The sequence below is a fragment of the Myotis nattereri genome (genome assembly GCF_964212035.1).
Source record: "Myotis nattereri genome assembly, chromosome: 13".
In the NCBI taxonomy this organism is placed as follows: domain Eukaryota; kingdom Metazoa; phylum Chordata; class Mammalia; order Chiroptera; family Vespertilionidae; genus Myotis; species Myotis nattereri.
This window is the reverse complement of record NC_138088.1, coordinates 12,157,007-12,175,835: the sequence shown is the minus strand read 5'-3', so window position 1 is coordinate 12,175,835 and position 18,829 is coordinate 12,157,007. Positions and strand designations below refer to the sequence as shown.

Here is an 18,829-nt window from a genome sequence, read left to right as displayed (position 1 = left end):
AAAGAAGCCCACCATTGGGAGTGACGAGGTCCTGCACCCACCCTGACCTCACTTAGCTGCGGAGTCCCTCTCACATGTCACTGGACACCCTATTGAACATCTGTTTTTTCTCCACCTAAAGCCACCCTTTCCCTGACGGAGCTCACCTCACATGCCCTCCTCCACAAGGCCCCTCTTCCAAGTCGTCCCAGGTGGAGGGGCAGCACTCTAGGCATCCCAGGGTCTCTCCAGCTATTCTGAGAACTTTATCTGGGTTCCATCTGGAACTTTCTTCATGGAGACAGCATCTAGTCCAGGAATGGCAGACCACCTGGCAAACATGTAGCTGTGTGCCCATCTTGTGTTAGGACAGATGTCACTGAGCATTCTGGCTCTTTCCAGACAAGCACTGAAACCACCAGTGCTGGTCCATCCAAGGCTACAAGTGACAGGAAATGGGTTTGCCCAGCCACCTTACTGATACAGAGAGGGAGATGGAGATTCAAAGAGGGGAACTGTCCTGCCCAAAGGCACTTCATGAGTCATTCCTGATGTGACAGGTGGCCCCAGTGAGGAGTTCACATCCTAGCCGTGCCGATGGCAGTGAAAGGGAAGTCACTAGAAGGGACAAAACGGGGCATCTGAGAAGAGGTAGATGTTGCTGATAACCATGTCAGAGTTCAGCTGGGTAACTCATGCCCTCCCAGGCCAGACAGAATGGCCGCCTTGTCCTAAATTGCTTTCAGAGTCCTGCTGCTCCTGATCCCACAGAAAGGGCAAGGCGGTAGGAAAGTGCCTCTCTGACTTCCGGGAGCTGGGCTAAGTAGTAGCCCATGTTCTGGAACCAAGAGCATGTCCTTTCTCTTTCTGTCTACCCTGCAGGCCATGCTTCTTCTCCTCTCTGTGCTGGTCCTGCTCACACAGCCTCCAAGGTCATGGGGAGCAGAGGTGAAGAGCCTTTCCAAGAAACCTTTGATTGATAACTGCACCCTGGTCATGTGTAGCCCTGTGGAGAAAGGCCTGCCTGGTCGGGATGGACGAGATGGGAGAGACGGCCCCCGAGGCGAGAAGGGGGATCCAGGTAGAGCTGGGACCATGGGCTTGTCCTGGTGGGCATGGGGCGGCACTGGAATTGTAACCTACTCAACAAGTCTGGATGTTCTGCCATGAAAGCCCTGGAAATGGAAGCCCACCTCCTTGGGAAGAAGTCCCCTAGACATTCAGTCCACCTAAACCACCTCGTTACCAGTTGGCAAATGACAGGCTGCCCTGATCCCGGAGGTGTTATTCCCCTCCCCGCCCCCCCGCCCCAGCTGTCAGGATTCCTCCTCTAGGATCTTCTGATTCCTCTCACCCCAAGAATGAGAAAATCGTGGGTAAATGACTGGTCTTCCTGGCCCTCTAGAACCAAGCTGCGGCACTTATAATTGTTCATTGTGGTTGAACGATTTCTGTGCAGTGTGTTAATATATAACTAAATTCTACTACATGAGAGGTGGGCAAAGATGAAGCCTTATGGTCCCACACTCAGGCCTGATGAAAAGGATTTAACTAAATGCACTACAGAGGGGAGGAAAGGGAGCTCATATTTTATAACTGGACATTTGTAGCTTTTGACCTTCACTAGTTTTGCCCACCACCTAACTCCCATCTTATGCAACCACCAATAATCTGATAGCTGCATTTATGAGTTCAGATTCTTTGTTTTGTTTCTTAGAATCCATATATAAGTGAGATCACACTGTATCTGTCTTAATTTGTATGACTTATGGCACTTAGCATAATTTCTTCAAGATCCATTCATGTTGAGGCAAAGGGTAGGATTTTTTTTATGGCTGAATAATATTCATGTGTGTGTGTGTTTGATATTTTTATCCATTCATCCATTATGGACACTGTTCGGTTGTTTCCACCTCTTGGCTACTGTAAGAAATGCTGCAATGAACATGAGGGTACAGACATCTTTTCAAATTAGTGTTTTATTTCCTTTGGATAAAACCCAGAAGTGGTATTGCTGGATCATACTTTTTAAAGAAATTATCTTTTTAATGTCTTAAGGAAACTCCATATTGGTCCCCATAGGGGCTGCACCAATTTACAATCCCACCAACAGTGCACAAGGGTTCTTCTTCACATCCTCACCAACACTTGTGAGCTTTTGTGATTTTCATAGTCGCCATTCCAGGAGGGGTGAGAAAATATCTTGTGGCTTTTATTTGCATTTCCCTGGTAACTCATGTCAGGGATCATTTCTGATATAAAGTTTGGTCCTAGGAAGCGGAAAGCAAGGAGTCCATGATCCAGGGTAAAAGCTGGCAGATCCCCTGCTGTAATCCTGCAGCCTCAGGGCATGGAGGGTGCACTGCATGGAAATAAGACAGTTCTTGGCTTCATGTCCCCACACCAGCTCTGACAGCCCTGTTTCCTCACCTGTGAAACGGGGATGTGCACACCCGTCTCCTGGGGCACCACTGGACTGAGGAGTGTGGAGGTGGAATGTCTACACCTGCGGAACCTGTAAGAATGCGGGGGCTGACCTGCAGGTGCTGCTCCTCCTAGGCCCAGGGCCAAGTTTATGCCCATTTCTTCTTCTGCTGCAGGTTCACCAGGTGCTACAGGGTCAATGGGGATGCCTGGACCTGCTGGCCTTGTTGGGCCCAAAGGGGACAATGGCTCTGCTGGAGAACCTGGACCGAAGGGAGACTCAGGGCCACGTGGTGAGCAGTGGGTGTGGACAGCAATGCCTGCCACTAGGCCATGCAGGAGGATGCACATACCCATTCCAGAAAGGTGTCCTGGGATTGGCGCTGGGTTCTCAGGGAAGGCTGTAATACTGCTGGGCGGCGTCTGTAGGATGGTGCTGTTCTCTGACCTCTATGACTGCTCTCACCTTCTCACGCTCTGTCCCTTCCAACAAGACTCTGTGCACTGACTGGCTGGTGCTTTTTCAGGACCTCCGGGACCTCCAGGTATGCCTGGGCCGGCTGGAACAGAGGGTCCATCAGGAATGCAGGGGAATGTAGGACCACAAGGTGAGCCAGGCCCCAAAGGAGAGCCTGGGCCCCAAGGTAGGAGGTTGGTGTGTGGAAGTCCGGAAGGGAGAGGGAGGAATGTCCATGGCAATCCATGATGTGACCTAAGGATACTCACGGTGCCAGGGAAGCCAGGCCACCTCCACTGGCAGGCCTTGCTGTGATCCCTGCCCCCCGATCCCCCACATCTGGAGGAGCCCAGACAGTGGGGTGCACAGCCCCCCAGGTCTCCTTCTCCACATAGAGCCAAGGAAATGATCCAGGCTGCACACACTCTCAGCAGCCTTTGTCCCAATCTGTTCCTTCCTCAGGAGAAGTGGGTGACCCAGGCTTGCAGGGCTCCACAGGGACAAGAGGCCCCCCAGGTTTCAGAGGAGAAAATGGTGCCCCTGGTGAGCGTGGAGCCCCTGGGAGTGCAGGGCCAGCAGGTGAGTGATGGGAAAAGCTGGGTGGGCCTTCGGTCCTCCTGTGTCCACCTGAAGCTACGGATGCCTGTCCCTCCCCCACCACCCCACCATCTCTGAGCTGCAACACTGGACCTTGGGGAGTCTGTGCAAGGAGGTGCCTCCCTGGGCTTGAGCTCTGTAACTGGGGAGAGTGTGGTGTGAGCAGCAGGGACAGTCCGCATCCGGGGAAGACCGGGTGCGGGGTGATGGGATAGTACTGTGCAGAGAGGGTGCGTGGCTGGCTGTGGGACAGACTGTACGTGGGAGGGTGTATTGCTGGACAATAGCACAGCCCATATGCCGGGAGGGGGAAAATGCGGGAAAATGTGTGCTGAGCTCACCCTCCTCTTCTTGTCTGACCTCAGGGCCTGCAGGACGTTCGGGCCCACAGGGACCTCCAAGCACCAGGGGCCCCCGAGGACTGAAGTGGTACAGAGGTGCTTCTCGGGAGAGAGGAGAAAAGGGAGAGAGTGGGCTTCCAGGTAAGGTCGCCTCCCCTGGCTCTGGGCGCCCCACTAAATTGCAGAGGGAGGAGGCCCTCTGCTCAGTGATCAGCCCGTTTTATGGGGGGTGTGAAACTGGGAAAGGCTGTCAGGCTGAAGACAGGAAGGTGAGGCTCTGGATAGACCCTGTGCTCAGGGAAGGGCCAGCCTGAGCAGCTTCCCATCTGATCACTGGGACAGCTCAGCTCTCTCCCAGTTCATGAGAGAGCTGCGAGCACCAAATAACACAGGGATGGGGAGTACCTGAGCGTTGTGCAATCCACCCCCCTTTCAGGAATGTGCTCTCAGACTCTCAGAATTTGCTGTGAAATGCCATCTGGATCAGAGTTAGTCGGGTGCCAGGACCTGCTCAGGGCACAGTGTGCTCACTACAGAGCCTCAGGGACTTGTGGGCAGCAGGGCAGCTGTGTCAGCGGCTGTGGACTTCCTGGGGTCCAGCCCCTTACCCTCCCCCAGGAAAGCCTGTCACTGAGCACCCTTCCCTTGGGACCCTGACTCTGAGCTGATCCCTGACTGTGAGGGACTGGTCTTCACTGGGCCTCTCTCTCCTGCAGACAACGCTGCTCTGAGGCGGCAAGTGAAGGCCTTACAGGAGAAGGTAGGACGCCTGCTGGGAGCCTTCCTTCAGTATAAGAAAAGTGAGTTCCTGGACCTGGACCTGAGCCAGTCACCAAGGGCAGGCCCCAGGTGGGGTCTGTGTTTGCGTTTGGAGTTGGCCGGGCCTGAGGCAGGCCTGGTTCTAGGATTGGGGGCTCTAGGGTGGTAGTGGGTTTGGACGATGGGCTGGACCTGGGACTGGTGTAGGACCTGGGGTTAAGGTAAGTGTGGAGCAGAGCAGGGCAGCCACATGGTCCAGGAGCTGGAAGCAGATGCCAGGGACACGGAGCAGGGTGTGGCCCCTACACCAGCCCAGTGGGCTGGCCCCAGCATGGTCAAGGCTACCAGCGCCAGCCCCACCATCACAGCCACCTGTGACCCGAGCCAGATCAATGCCCCAAGCCCAGTGCAGTTCAGACCTTCCCTCCCGCCAATCTGTGCTGGTCCCTGGACACCCCACTACCCAGGATGCATTTCTTAACTCTATGGGGCTGGGTGTGCAAACCCCTCAAGATGTTGCTGCCCAGCCCGCAGCAGCAGCAACTGCAGACACTGTCCTGAGAGAGGAGGCTGGGAAGCTGTTCTTGGGACCAAGGCTGTGAGGGCCTGACCTTGGCATGTGGCCATTGAGAGACTCACCTGAGACAGGCCCTGGGTCCGGCAGGAGGCAGGCTGCCTCTGGGCTCTGCCCAGTGCTGGGCTCTCCCACTCCGCCCTGGGTGTTCATAGTGGAGACTCTCCCCTAACCTGGGTGCTGAGGAGTCAGAGGCTCCAGCAGCACAGCCCAGTGCCTGTGCCTGTGGCATCTCCACCTCAGTCCCTAATTTGCCCTCCTCCTCCCCGCTTTCCCCATGTCTGCTTTGAGCTCAAATCATTCAGCAAATCTCATTGATCCAAAGAGGAGTTTCTGAAGGAGGAGGTAGCACAGGGGTGAGACAGAGGGTTGGCTCCTACCTACCTAAGGCCACTGAGTACCCACATACCAAGGGTGAGGTTTCAAGCATTTGGTATGTCTCCCTCTCTCCACAAACATGCATGTGTGCTCTCTCTCTCTCACATGCACACTGATGCACAAGAGAATTCATGAAGACCTGCCACACATATGTGTATTACACACATGCCATCACTCACCTCACGACATCCACACCCACAAGCACACACACATATTAACACACACCAGGTGGGCCTTCAGTGCTCCCATGTGCCTTCAGATGGACATGTGCCCATGTTTGTGTATGCACACACAGACCCACCCGGGTGCATGTAGTGAATGGCAGATGAACTTTTGTCCAGGGCTGCTCTGGGCGCCCTCCTGAGCCTGTGGAGAGTCTGCCCCCTGAACCCTTGAGGAAGGGTCACAGTGGGTTGGGGTGCAGCCTGGGCTCCTGACCAGCCCTTTGGAGCTGGAGCACAGCCCTCTCAGCAGCCCTGAAGGCTCCTATGCACGAAACCAGAAGAAAAGGAGATGGAAAATGAGCCCGGCCAGCGTGGCCCAGTGGTTGAGCGTTGGCCTATGAACCAGGAGATAATGGTTCGATCCCTGGTCAGGGCATGATCCCCAGTAGGGGGTGTACAGGAGGCAGCCAATCAGTGATTCTCTGTCATCATTGATGTTTCCAACTCCCTCTCCCTCTCCTTTCCTCTCTGACATCAATAAAAATTTATTAAAGCACACACACACACACACACACACACACGCACACACACACAGTTAAAGGGATGGAAAATTAGATGGACTGAAAAACGATGTTGAATGTCACACAGGTGATGCTTTTATAAATTGTATTCCCATCTTAGAGATGAGGAACTAGAAACCCCGAAAAAGGAAGTGATTTTACCTTGTCCACCTGGACAGTCATGGCCAAGGCGGGTCTGAACGCCTGGCCCTCTGACTCCCAGACAGGCCTCTCTCAGCACTGACTCTCTCCTGCCCCTGACGCCCATGCACCTCTCAGCTGTCCTTGTCCTCCCTCCCAGCTCTCCAGCCTCCCCCACATGCACACCTAGAGGCCAGCACTGGGCGCACACAGTGCAGAGATTAGCACAGCGCTGCCCTCAGATGGCCCACCCTCTCCTCTTCTTTCCCACACCCACACCCGGCACGGACCTCCCTGTCAATGCCACATGCCCTGCTGTTATGCGGGGTCCACAGTGAGGTCAGAGTGAGCTTCTTCCTTGTTTCCAGCTCTCAGAGGCTGCACGATGCCAAAGCTTCCCCGTCCCGCCCAGTACCTGGGAAACCGATTCTGCCATGCAACATGGGGTGAAAAAGAAAGAGCACGTCTCAGCTCTAGTGTGAGATCAGATAAGGGTGACCCCCAGCTCTGCATGTGATGGTCACATGGAGTTGAGCCTCTTACTTAACCTCTCTGAGCCCAGTGTTCTCACCTGTAACTAGACAGGCAGGTCCACCTCCCAGAGCGCACCGAGGACCCGGGGTCTCACCTTTGTCCTCCCTGGTGCTCTGAGGCCCTATATGGGAGGCCCGGGCTCTGGTTGGAGCACAAAGGTCTCAGAGCCATGGAGCTTTGGCAGGTGCCCCCAGCCCCCAAACCTGACTGTGCTCTCCTCCTAGTGGAGCTCTTCCCCCACAGCCAAGATGTTGGCCAGAAGGTCTTCAAGTCAGCAGGCTTTCTGAAAACTTTTTATGAAGCACGGCAAGTGTGCGCCCAGGCCGGGGGGCAGCTGCCCTCCCCACGCTCTGCAGCTGAGAACCACGCCTTGCAACTGCTGCTCGACATTGAGGACAAGGGTGCTGCGTTCCTGAGCATGACTGACTTTAAGACAAAGGGCTGGTTCACCTACCCAGGAGGGAAGCCCCTGGTCTATTCCAACTGGGCCCCCGGGGAGCCCAACAACGATGGAGGCAAGGAGCACTGTGTGGAGATGTACACCACCGGCAAGTGGAATGACAAGTTCTGTGGAGAGAGGCGCCTTGTGATCTGCGAGTTCTGAGCCCTCGGGTGGGTGGGGCATCTGTGGTCCAGGGGCCTGGCCCAGACCCGTGTGCTGCCAACATGACAAGGAAGAGCTGACACAGCTCTGTGGCCGGGCTTCTGCACAGAGCCCTGGGATGAGGCCAGCCCAGGGCTCCCATGGAACTCCTCTCTCAGAATAAAATACAAAACTGGCTTCACTGGCTGCCCTGTCAGAGGAAGAAGGGGTCGGCCTGTTTTCCCAGTTGCAAGGGATAAAATTAGTCCCCAAAATCCAAAGGCTCCTCCTCAGCCCTCTGCCTCCTCAAACTGTCAACCCAGCTAGTCACTCCCTCCTCTGTCTCTCCTTCCTCTGTCACTCCCTCCTCTGTCTCTCCCTCCTCTGTCACTCCCTCCTCTGTCTCCCCCTCCTCTGTCACTCCCTCCTCTGTCACTCCCTCCTCTGTCACTCCCTCCTCTGTCACTCCCTCCTCTGTCACTCCCTCCTCTGTCTCTCCCTCCTCTGTCACTCCCTCCTCTGTCACTCCCTCCTCTGTGTCTCCCTCCTCTGTCACTCCCTCCTCTGTCTCTCCCTCCTCTGTCACTCCCTCCTCTGTGTCTCCCTCCTCTGTCACTCCCTCCTCTGTCACTCCCTCCTCTGTCTCTCCCTCCTCTGTCACTCCCTCCTCTGTCACTCCCTCCTCTGTCACTCCCTCCTCTGTCACTCCCTCCTCTGTGTCTCCCTCCTCTGTCACTCCCTCCTCTGTCTCTCCCTCCTCTGTCACTCCCTCCTCTGTCACTCCCTCCTCTGTGTCTCCCTCCTCTGTCACTCCCTCCTCTGTCTCTCCCTCCTCTGTCACTCCCTCCTCTGTCACTCCCTCCTCTGTCTCTCCCTCCTCTGTCACTCCCTCCTCTGTGTCTCCCTCCTCTGTCACTCCCTCCTCTGTCACTCCCTCCTCTGTCTCTCCCTCCTCTGTCACTCCCTCCTCTGTCACTCCCTCCTCTGTCACTCCCTCCTCTGTGTCTCCCTCCTCTATCACTCCCTCCTCTGTGTCTCCCTCCTCTGTCACTCCCTCCTCTGTCACTCCCTCCTCTGTCTCTCCCTCCTCTGTCACTCCCTCCTCTGTCACTCCCTCCTCTGTCACTCCCTCCTCTGTGTCTCCCTCCTCTGTCACTCCCTCCTCTGTCACTCCCTCCTCTGTCACTCCCTCCTCTATCACTCCCTCCTCTGTGTCTCCCTCCTCTGTCACTCCCTCCTCTGTCACTCCCTCCTCTGTCACTCCCTCCTCTGTCACTCCCTCCTCTGTCACTCCCTCCTCTGTCACTCCCTCCTCTGTCACTCCCTCCTCTGTCACTCCCTCCTCTGTGTCTCCCTCCTCTGTCACTCCCTCCTCTATCACTCCCTCCTCTGTCACTCCCTCCTCTGTCACTCCCTCCTCTGTCACTCCCTCCTCTGTGTCTCCCTCCTCTATCACTCCCTCCTCTGTGTCTCCCTCCTCTGTCACTCCCTCCTCTGTCACTCCCTCCTCTGTCACTCCCTCCTCTGTCACTCCCTCCTCTTGCTGTGGTGTCCCCTTATACCAGTTCCTTATCATCCTCTTTTGCTAGCCCCTCCTCCTCTTCTTGACCACTTAATGGCGACCTGCTCAAGCCTTAGCCTTCCATTCTCTCCCCTCCTCACCCTCACTCGAGGGATGAGCTCATTCCATCCAGGGCTCAGATCCCTGGCACCCACATTACATGCCTGCTCAGGACCTCCCAGAGCCCCTAACCCCTTGGCCAATGCCAGCTGGAGCCCCAGGGCTGGGTGGTTCCTGTGGCTGCTCCTTGTTTCAAGGCCTGAGCCCCGGAAGATGCACAGCGCCATGGGCTGACCTGGCAGGTCATCTGCCTCCCTGGAAGGACTGTGTGGCCCAATTGAGTAGCCTCCTCTGCATCCCTGCACACCAGGACCTCATTCTACCCTGTCATTGTGACTGCCTGTCGGCTCATGGGAGGGAGTCCCACCTGCACAATCCCCATTCCAGCTGAGATCTCAGGCACAGAGGGTCCAGCCATGCTCAGGTTCACCCCCAGATCTGCCCTGGCCTCCGTCCAGGAGGTTCTTCCCCAAGTTGCCTCAGGGACAGCTGGCCAGTTCTTGCTCCTCATCCCACAGAAGGGGTAGGGCGGGGGTGGGGGTGGGGGCGTTGGCTTGCTCAAGGCTCCAGGTGTGTCAGTGCTACAACTTGGTCATGTGAAGGGTCATCTGACCCAAACCTTATATTTGTGGCCTGTCAACTTTTAGACCAAAGGCCTCTATATACCAGTTGAATTTAATGACACTTGTGCTTAAGAAATTGGAAGGACACCTGGATGAAGCCCAGGCTCATAGGAGAGGCAACAAAACAGGAAAGCAGCCTTCTTTTGTTCCCAGGGACTGGAGGCCACACCCCTCTTCCCAAGACTCCACAGCCACACCTCAGATGTAGGACAGCAGGTCTGAAAGCAAAAAGCCACATGTAATAACCATGATGTCAGATGGGGAAGAGATTGGTCAGGATGATCACTTAGTAAGTTATGTAATGACTATCCACTGGGATGTACACCTGAAGTTAATATAATACAGTATGTCACCTATAATTTAAAAATGAAAAATAATTTAAATACAGTGATTATTGATAGGTTTGAAAAAATAAAAAAAGGAAAAGAACAACCACAGCACACAGCTCAGTCTCTCTGCTAAGACCTTTTTCCTGTTACTGAAAAAAAAAAAGCCCCAAGTCCTGGTAGCTTCTGAAATATGTCAGTTATGCAACAGGGAGCAAATAAACTTCAATTCAGAAGTCACACCCGGACACCATCCGCCAGGGAGCTTAGAAAGGTATTTCATTGCAAATAAAAGGGGAAAATTCCAAGGAGGCATTTTTTTGTAAGAATGAAGAGTTCTGAGGTGGCTCAAGGACTGCGGGTGCACAAGCAGCGCTGTGCGGTCTCCCTGCTTCTGCCTCTGCATCCGCGCCTCTCTTCCTCCTTCTCCCACCACCTTCTGCTTCGGGCTCTCAGCTGCCCAAGCACAGAGTCATGTGTCACACAGAGATCAGAAACTCTTGCTTGATATCAGGTCAAAATTCCTGTGGAAGTGAATCTGCCTGTCTCAGATGCCCGCCTCTGGCCCAACAGACTAGGCCTGGGGGTGGACCCCACAGCACAGTATGGCCATTGGGACCCATGGTGGTCCAACAATCCCTCTAAAAGTGACCACTTCCCATCCCAGCACATAAGGCAACCTATTTCTTTGACAAGAATGGAGGGAAATGGCATAACTGACTCAATGGGGAGAAACGATGTGTCCTGTGGGGTTGAAGGCCAGGATTGTTGAGACCCCAGGCCCTAGGAGAAGCTTTAGATCCACCTCAGCACAGGTTCTGGTTCACTCTCCAGCACAGCGAACAAGTAAGGAGGGTCATTTGAGTTCTGTTGACACAGCGCAGCCCAATGAAAGTCAAGGACTAAGGTAAGTATTTCAGAAAAAGACAGGTTTTAACCCTTTCTTGGCACAGAGACCTCTCCTACACTCACATTCACGGGCAGAGGTGAACACAGGCATTAAACAGCATTAGCCCTGCCCCACCCATAATAGCCTTGGTCCCTAGTGTAGTAGCCTGGGTGCAAAGTGAAGCCAGGACTGCATGACTCTGACCTCTCAGGAGATGCTATGACCCTCACAGTGCCAGGTGTCATCCTGGGAGCAGCCTGGGGTCCTTCCACGTGTGGAGGGTGACAACCCCAGCAGCTCCATGGGGAAGCCCCTGCTCAGTTCAATGGTATATTCTCAGATCACTTCCTGGTTCTCAACCCTCTTGCTACTCAACCAACCCACTTCCCATTATGAGCTGACAGTGGGGTGCACTCTGATGTTTGCTGGTGTTAGGATCTTTTATTTTTGTTCTGAATTCCCTCGATAAAAAACACTGAGAACTGAGTTGCTTAAGTTCGGGGCAGTCTCAATCACTCTTGTCTTCGGATATCCTTAACTCAAGCTTAATGGTGTGCTTGACCTTTTCAAGCCACTGGTGTTTATATACTAGAGCCAAGAACCCAGGTATCTACTAGAGGGGACAACATATTTATAAGCTAAATATCTATCCAGGCCCCTCGTCATACCCTCATAGATGCTATAAGCCCTGAACAGCCCTGATGTGAGGGATAAGCTGAAGAACTGTGTCCCTGCACACAATAGGGGCGCTCAAGAGGAAGATTTGCAATGCGTGGACGATTGTAAAACCTTTTAACCAGGAGAATAGAGATTCATGACTTTGTACGATTACCAAGCTACTGAGAGACCAAGACACTTCTTATTGTCCACGCCGTGTCTATTAGGTCCCCTGATGGCCAATAGCAGGTGTCGTCTCATAGGCTTTACTGTTGTTGCTTTTGTGTGTCTGTGAATATTTCAATACAAGAGACCTTATGAAGGCTGACCTGTGACCTCTGTCACTTCTGGGTAGAAGCAAATAAGGGCAGGTGCACTGTCTGAAACGCCCTTTTCTCTGCTGTCATGGTGGGCGCAGCAGCATTGGTGCTTATAACATGTTGTGTAACCCGGCATTCCCGAAACCTGAGCAAATGCAGGGGAAATAGCTGCTCTTGAAGATCACTTGGATGGATCTACCTGGACCTTGAGTGAGATATGGAGGTAGTCACTGCAGCATACCTAGCCCATCTTTACTGCCTAAATTTTGAATATTAACCTACTTGACTTTCAGTTACCTAAGCAATAGAGTCTCTCTCAGGCTGCCTGACTCAAACAACCTTGAGCTACAGAGGGACTCACAAGGGCCCTCCTACCTGAGTAAAATGGTACTTTTCATATTTGTTCATAAGAAGACAGTGAAAAAATGAAAGAGTTGAATGAATGAAATCCTGAATTTCTATTTGTAAGCCTGTTTGTACAGTTGAATAAAGTGTTTTCAAGACATTTCTAGGCCCATTGACCTTAGGAAATAGCACAGTTACCCCACTGCCAGCCTCCCTGCACTTTTATTAATTCCCTGAATGCTTCATTTCATATGCAAGTGGCTGGGGTCAGGACAAGGTCAAGGTCATATGACAACTTCAGGCCAAGGGAGTGTGTTCTGTGATCAGAGGGCTCTATCAGGGCAGGAAGGAGAGGCTACAAACGCTGCTGGGGTTTGAGCAAGCCCAGGACGCCTGGCCCTGGCCACCGAGGCCTGAGAGGATAGGAAGAGGATGAGAGGGATTTAAGTTCTCCAAAGACTCAGTTTCTAAAAAGAGTGAGGCTGGGAGGACCTCATCAGGAGGTCTTATGATGGAATAAATAACTTAGAACAGTCAGAAAAATTACTTAAAGTACAATGAGAATGGAGTTGGTTACTTTATGTCAAAAGGTTTTATAAAACTAACATAATTGTGATAGTGTGTTACTAACACAGGAACAGATGGGCCAACTGTAAAGGCCACCAAAACCAGGCCCTAGTATGTCTATACATATAAGTCCTAGATGCATGATAAGAATAGATTACCAAGATTATGGGGAAATAATGAATGGTTCAATTAATAATTCTCAGTTAAATGGTTAAGCATTTAGAGGAAAAATAAAATCAGATTTTTTTATTTACATATAAAATTCAAAATCGGAATTAAAATTTAAAACTTCTCTGCCAAAAAGTAAAGCAATGTAAAATTAAAATTGAAATGCTCATTTATTTTCAAAGTATATAACAGATAAATCAACAAGAAAATGATGAGTATCGAAGCAGGAATGAGAACAGAAATATCTAAGAATGAGGAGAGAAAGTTCATGAAATAAGATATACTGATGGCCAATAGTAATGAAACATGAAAAATGTACAATCTTAGTAGTAATTAAAGAAACTCAAATTAAACAGCAATAATCATCTAAAAATTTATGGACTAGTGTTCACGCTATACTCAGAGGAAAATGTACTTTACTTCCATTATTAAAAATGACAAAATAAACGCATGGACATTGAGTGTGGTGTTATTTCAGAGTAATTTAAAATTGGCTAATTGAAAGAAGTGAATATCCAAAAACTTAATTGTACCGGGCAGGAAACCGTTCCTGAAACATTAACTAATTTTTTATTGATAGTTCATCTCATAGTAAAATTGCTTAACATGCAATGAAATCCAGTACAGTCATATTTCTGAACAGAAAAATTAAAAGTTAACAAGACTGCATTGTAAAATTTTCAAAAGCCTCATAACATTTAAATAAAAAAGGGGCGAGGGGATAGTGGAATAATGCCCTGTAAGTAAAAGCCTTAATTGCTTTGAAATTTTTTACTTTGAAAATTATTTTTCATTTGTAATGCTAATAATAAGACACCCATAAAAACACACATGGTGTCAAAATAAGCTAAAGGAAAATCGTTTGGGCAAAAATTAAAAGGATCCCAAGTCTAATTTATAAAAGATTCCTTTATTAACCTTTGGTCGAGAATGTTTGTATATTTCCAGAAAACTCCTCCAAGCCCATGTGGATTCCTGCAACAACGGAATCTGAGAGAGAAACCGAAAGGACTGCTTCAGCCACAAAATAGCAGTGGCCCCAGAACAACAGAAGAGAAACAGTCCAGAAATGAAGATAGTGAAGACGCCTTGCCATACTAGCAGTTAGCAGCTCTGCGTCGCTGCAGGATGCCCAGGACCAAACCAGAGAAGGTCGGGTAAAGTTCAAAGGAACTAATAGTAGAAGGTTACTAGAGGCTTAATATTGTCGCAGAGGCTTGTCTCTCACCTGGAGATTACTCATGGAAGCATTTTATCTGTATCTGTGCTTATATTGGACCAGTCTACATTCAGGGAATGGTATTAGCTGCTGCATTAAAAGAGCTGTTATACCTCAGGCATTAACCAATTTTACAGATGGATTCAATTCTGGAAAGGCTGGATCTACTGCAGCAGGGGAGCAAAGGTCCTTCAAACCCTTTATATTTCAGCATAATGAGTAAAAATACAGCTCTTATTTATGCCTGGACAGATTTTGCTACGGAGCCCATCAACCTATAGTGATAGTACTCATGTGGTAAGTATGGCCAAAATTAATGAAACAGGTACTATAGGGCACACTAATTCGGAGGAACTCTTTCATTTAATTTTCAGCCTTCAAAAGGTTATTTGAGAACAACAATTTCCATGTTTTATTGGCCATATTAGATCCCATCTGGCCTTCCAGGTCCCTTGGCTAGAGGTAATGAGGAAGTAGATCGCCTCATTGCCTCAGTAGAGGAGGTCACTCCATTTTCCATGGCACAGGCCTCTCATGCCCGGCATTGTCAAAATGCCTCTGCCTTGCGCAGGGAACTCCATATTTCCCGAGAGCAGGTTCGCCAAATTGTTGAGCAATGCCCTCAGTGTGTGTTATCCACACCCCTGTGCCAGCATTAGGGGTAAATCCCTGAGTACTTAAACCTAATCAAATCTGGCAAATGGATGTCACTCAATAGTGGAAAGAGCCAAACATACTCTTAAAATGCAATGACTAAAACAAAAAGGGGAGACGGATGTTATGTGTCACCTCAAAACAAACTCAGTCATGCTCTTTATATTTTAAATTTTTTGAATTGGGATGCAGAGGGTTGTACAGCAGCCGAAAGGCATCGAGCCTCTTGTACAATAGCCTCCACCAAGTTAGCTTGGTGGGAGGAAGCACAAACAAGATAAGAATTTTACCAGATCCAGTAATGATGTGGGGAAGAGGCCATGTTTGTATCTTTCCAGAAGGTGCTTCTAACCCCATCTGGGTGCCAGAGCGAGCAGTGTGTCATGACCATGGACCTGGGAGAACAGCTCATCCTGCCGTTCAAGAAGCTGAAGATCACACCTCCGGTGATGATGCCAGCTCAGGCACTGGCCCCAAAGAAGGAGAAATCAGAAGGCAGCTGGCCAAGGCCAACCAAGAAGCTAGTGTCCCCACATGGGGTCAACTGAAGAAGCTGACCACGGATGCTCAGCAAGTGGTGAAAGAACAGGGGGTTCAGGTAACCCCCTCCAACCTTTTTGCTGCTATGCTGGTGCTTGTCAGCTGCCAGGTAGGTATGGCTGCAGCAGAAACTTACTGGACTTATGTTCCAGACCCCACTTTGGTCAATCCAGGCACCTGGACTGGGGAACCAGTGCCAGTATTTACTAACAACACTAATATGATCGGGGGTAGCTCTGACAAGCATATAACTCCTTCTCCCAAGGTGATTATACTTATAATGGCTTCAGTGGGGAGCTCCCTATTTGTTTATCTAAAAGGGGGACTTCAGGATGTTTGCAGCTTGGCCAAGAAAATAAGACTGGGAAAACCAAGATGGCGGCATTGGTAAACACCAGAGATTGCTGCTTAGCACAATCACTTCAAGAATACAACTAAAAGACCAAACGGACATCATCCAGAACCACAGGAAGGCTGGCTGAGTGGAAATTCTACAACTAGAAGGAAAGAGAAAAGCATACCGAGACTCAGAGGAGGTGCGGTGCGGAAGTAAAGTACAGAGGTATGGAGGCGCATGCGGAGAGGGCTGGCGGCTGAGGACACGGTTGTCTTTTTCAATCAGGAGAGAGTATCAAGCTCTGAGCTCCAGTTCTGGGCGAGTCTCTGGGGACCCAGACTCATACAGGAGAAACTGGACTGTCTGGCATCGGTCAGAACTCGAGGGCAGCTTTCTCTCGGAGGTGCTTGCAGCAATAGCCAGAACACTGAGAAGCGGTGCCTCTGAGGGCAGCCATAGCTGCTTGCTCTGCACTATTGATCCCCTGGGACCCTGCCCCGCCCAAGCTGCACATGGAGGCTTTTGCATATGAAAGGCCTGGCTATTTGCAATTTGAAAATTATCTAACAAACTGCAGCTGGCCCAAGGCCCCATGGCAACTTGCATTGCTTCACAGCTGGCTCCTGCTGGATAGCCTCAGGCACAGGCTAGATTTCACCTCCTTAGAGATTCAGGAGCCAGTGTGCCCTGGGGTCAGAGTGGGACCATCCAGATTGCAGCTCCTCGGATCAATAAAGGACACACTCAAGGGGCAGACTCAGTGAGCACCAAAGCCCCACTGAAGCAAGTCTTGCCCCGGAGGGGTTTCTCCAGCACAGACATTCTCCCACTTCAGACACAGCTGATTCTCACAGCCAATTGGCCTGGAGGTCAATTCCTCCCAGTGATACCTACAACAATCAAGGCTTAACTACAACAAGACTGTACACAAAGCCCACAAAGGGGTGCACCAAGAGTGTCCACCTCAGGTAATTGGGGTGGCTGAGCCACTGGGCCCTATAGGACACCTAGCACAGAAAGCCACTCTATCAACACAGGGAAGCATAAAAAATGCGGAGACAAAGAAACAGGGCACCAATGACAGAAATGGAGGAAAGCAAACTACTGGATATAGAGTTCAAAATCATACTTTTAAGGTTTTTCAAGAACTTTCTAGAAATCGCTGATAAATTTAGTAAGACCCTCAAAAAGTCTGGTGAGACCACCGATAAATGTAGTGAGACCCTCAAGAAATCTAGTGAGATCCTCGAGGTTATGAAAAAGGACCAACTAGAAATCAAGCATACACTGACTGAAATAAAGGATATTATGCAGAGTTCCAACAGCAGACTAGAGGATCACAAGAATCAAGTCAAAGATTTGAAATACGAAGAAGCAAAAAACACCCAACCAGAAAAGCAAAATGAAAAAAGAATCCAAATATACGAAGATAGTGTAAGGAGCCTCTGGGATAACTTCAAGCGTACCAACACCCGAATTATAGGGGTGCTAGAAGAAGAGAGAGAACAAGATATTGAAAACCTATTTGAAGAAATAATGACAGAAAACTTCCCCTACCTGGTGAAAGAAAGAGACTTACAAGTCCAGGAAGCACAGAGAACCCCAAACAAAAGGAATCCAAGGAGGACCACACCAAGACACATCATAATTCAAATGCCAAGAGCAAAAGACAAAGAGAGAATCTTAAAAGCAGCAAGAGAAAGACAGTCAGTTACCTACAAGGGAGTACCCATACGACTGTCAGCTGATTTCTCAACAGAAACTATGCAGGCCAGAAGGGAGTGGCAAGAAATATTCAAAGTGATGAATGCCAAGAACCTACAACCAAGATTACTTTATCCAGCAAAGCTCTCATTCAGAATTGAAGGTCAGCTAAAGAGCTTCACAGATAAGGAAAAGCTCAAGGAGTTCATCACCACCAAACCAGCATTATATGAAATGCTGAAAGGTATCCTTTAAGAAGAGGAAGAAGAAGAAAAAGGTAAAGATACAAATTATGAACAACAAATACACATCTATCAACAAGTGAATCTTAAAATCAAGTGAATAAATAATCTGATGAACAGAATAAACTGGTGATTATAATAGAATCAGGGGCATAGAAAGGGACTGACTATTCTTGGGGGGGGGGGATAAGGGTGCGGGGGGTGCGGGAAGAGACTGGACAAAAATCGTGCACCTATGGATGAGGACAGTGGCGGGGGGGGTGGGGGTGAAGGCGGAGGGGGGGGGGTGGGAACCGGGTGGAGGGGAGCTATGGGGGGAAAAAAGAAGAACAACTGTAATAATCTGAACAATAAAGATTTAATTAAAAAAAAAAGAAAATAAGACGTCCTATGGAGGCGCAAACATTGCTAACATTGCAGGCTCTTGGGATATGGGAAAATATATTCAGATAGTTACTAAACAGGGTTTCCTAAGGCCACCCGATGGCTGTCTGATAAGCATCCCCCGCTCTGCTCCTGCCCTAATAGCACCACTACTGAGTTGGGAGCTTTTCCTCAATGGCAAGATTGCGCCAATCCTGTACCAGTGAGACATAATATTTCTGGCTCTGACTTATATGTATTGGATTGGTCCCACAAGCTTGATGCTAAATATCCCTATCATGAGCCTATGTCACCAGGAGGTTTTTGTAGGTAACACCCTGACCACGAAAACAGGAAATTTACAGAAAGATCTGTGACATTTAGCCACTGCCCTTGACTTTCTTAATTTTATTGGCTCTTTCTTAGCTACTACTAAAGGAGCATGTTCACTGAGCCCTTGCTATGGCTCATGAGCCTGTGTCCAGCCCCCATATGTATTGGTAACTGGAAATGTGAACGTCACAAGATTGGACACCCATTATGCTGTCCAATGCCATTACTATAACCTTACCAGCGGAGTTTCAAGGGATAACCTGATGAAGATATATTAATTTTAAAGCAGCCTTCTTTTATTATGCTTCCTACCAACATAACAGGAAAATGGTATCATGATGTGGGCTTTCAGGCATTGCAGGAATTACACAATCAGGTGTCCCGGGAAAAGGGTGCTTTGGGACTTATTATTTTTGGTATTGTTACCCTA

At 50.0% G+C, this 18,829-nt stretch overlaps 1 protein-coding gene across 1 annotated transcript; it reads left to right on the top strand.

The window, feature by feature from the left end:
• Positions 1 to 649: 649 nt before the first annotated feature.
• LOC308529172 (uncharacterized protein) lies at positions 650 to 7,512 on the top strand (the record flags this gene model as incomplete). Its single annotated transcript, XM_081105190.1, has 8 exons — positions 650 to 667; positions 862 to 1,060; positions 2,580 to 2,696; positions 2,931 to 3,047; positions 3,323 to 3,439; positions 3,823 to 3,939; positions 4,515 to 4,598; positions 7,133 to 7,512. 8 exons carry the CDS (start codon positions 650 to 652, stop codon positions 7,510 to 7,512), a joined length of 1,149 nt encoding a protein of 382 aa, XP_080961316.1.
• Between the last annotated feature and the right edge of the window lie 11,317 nt (positions 7,513 to 18,829).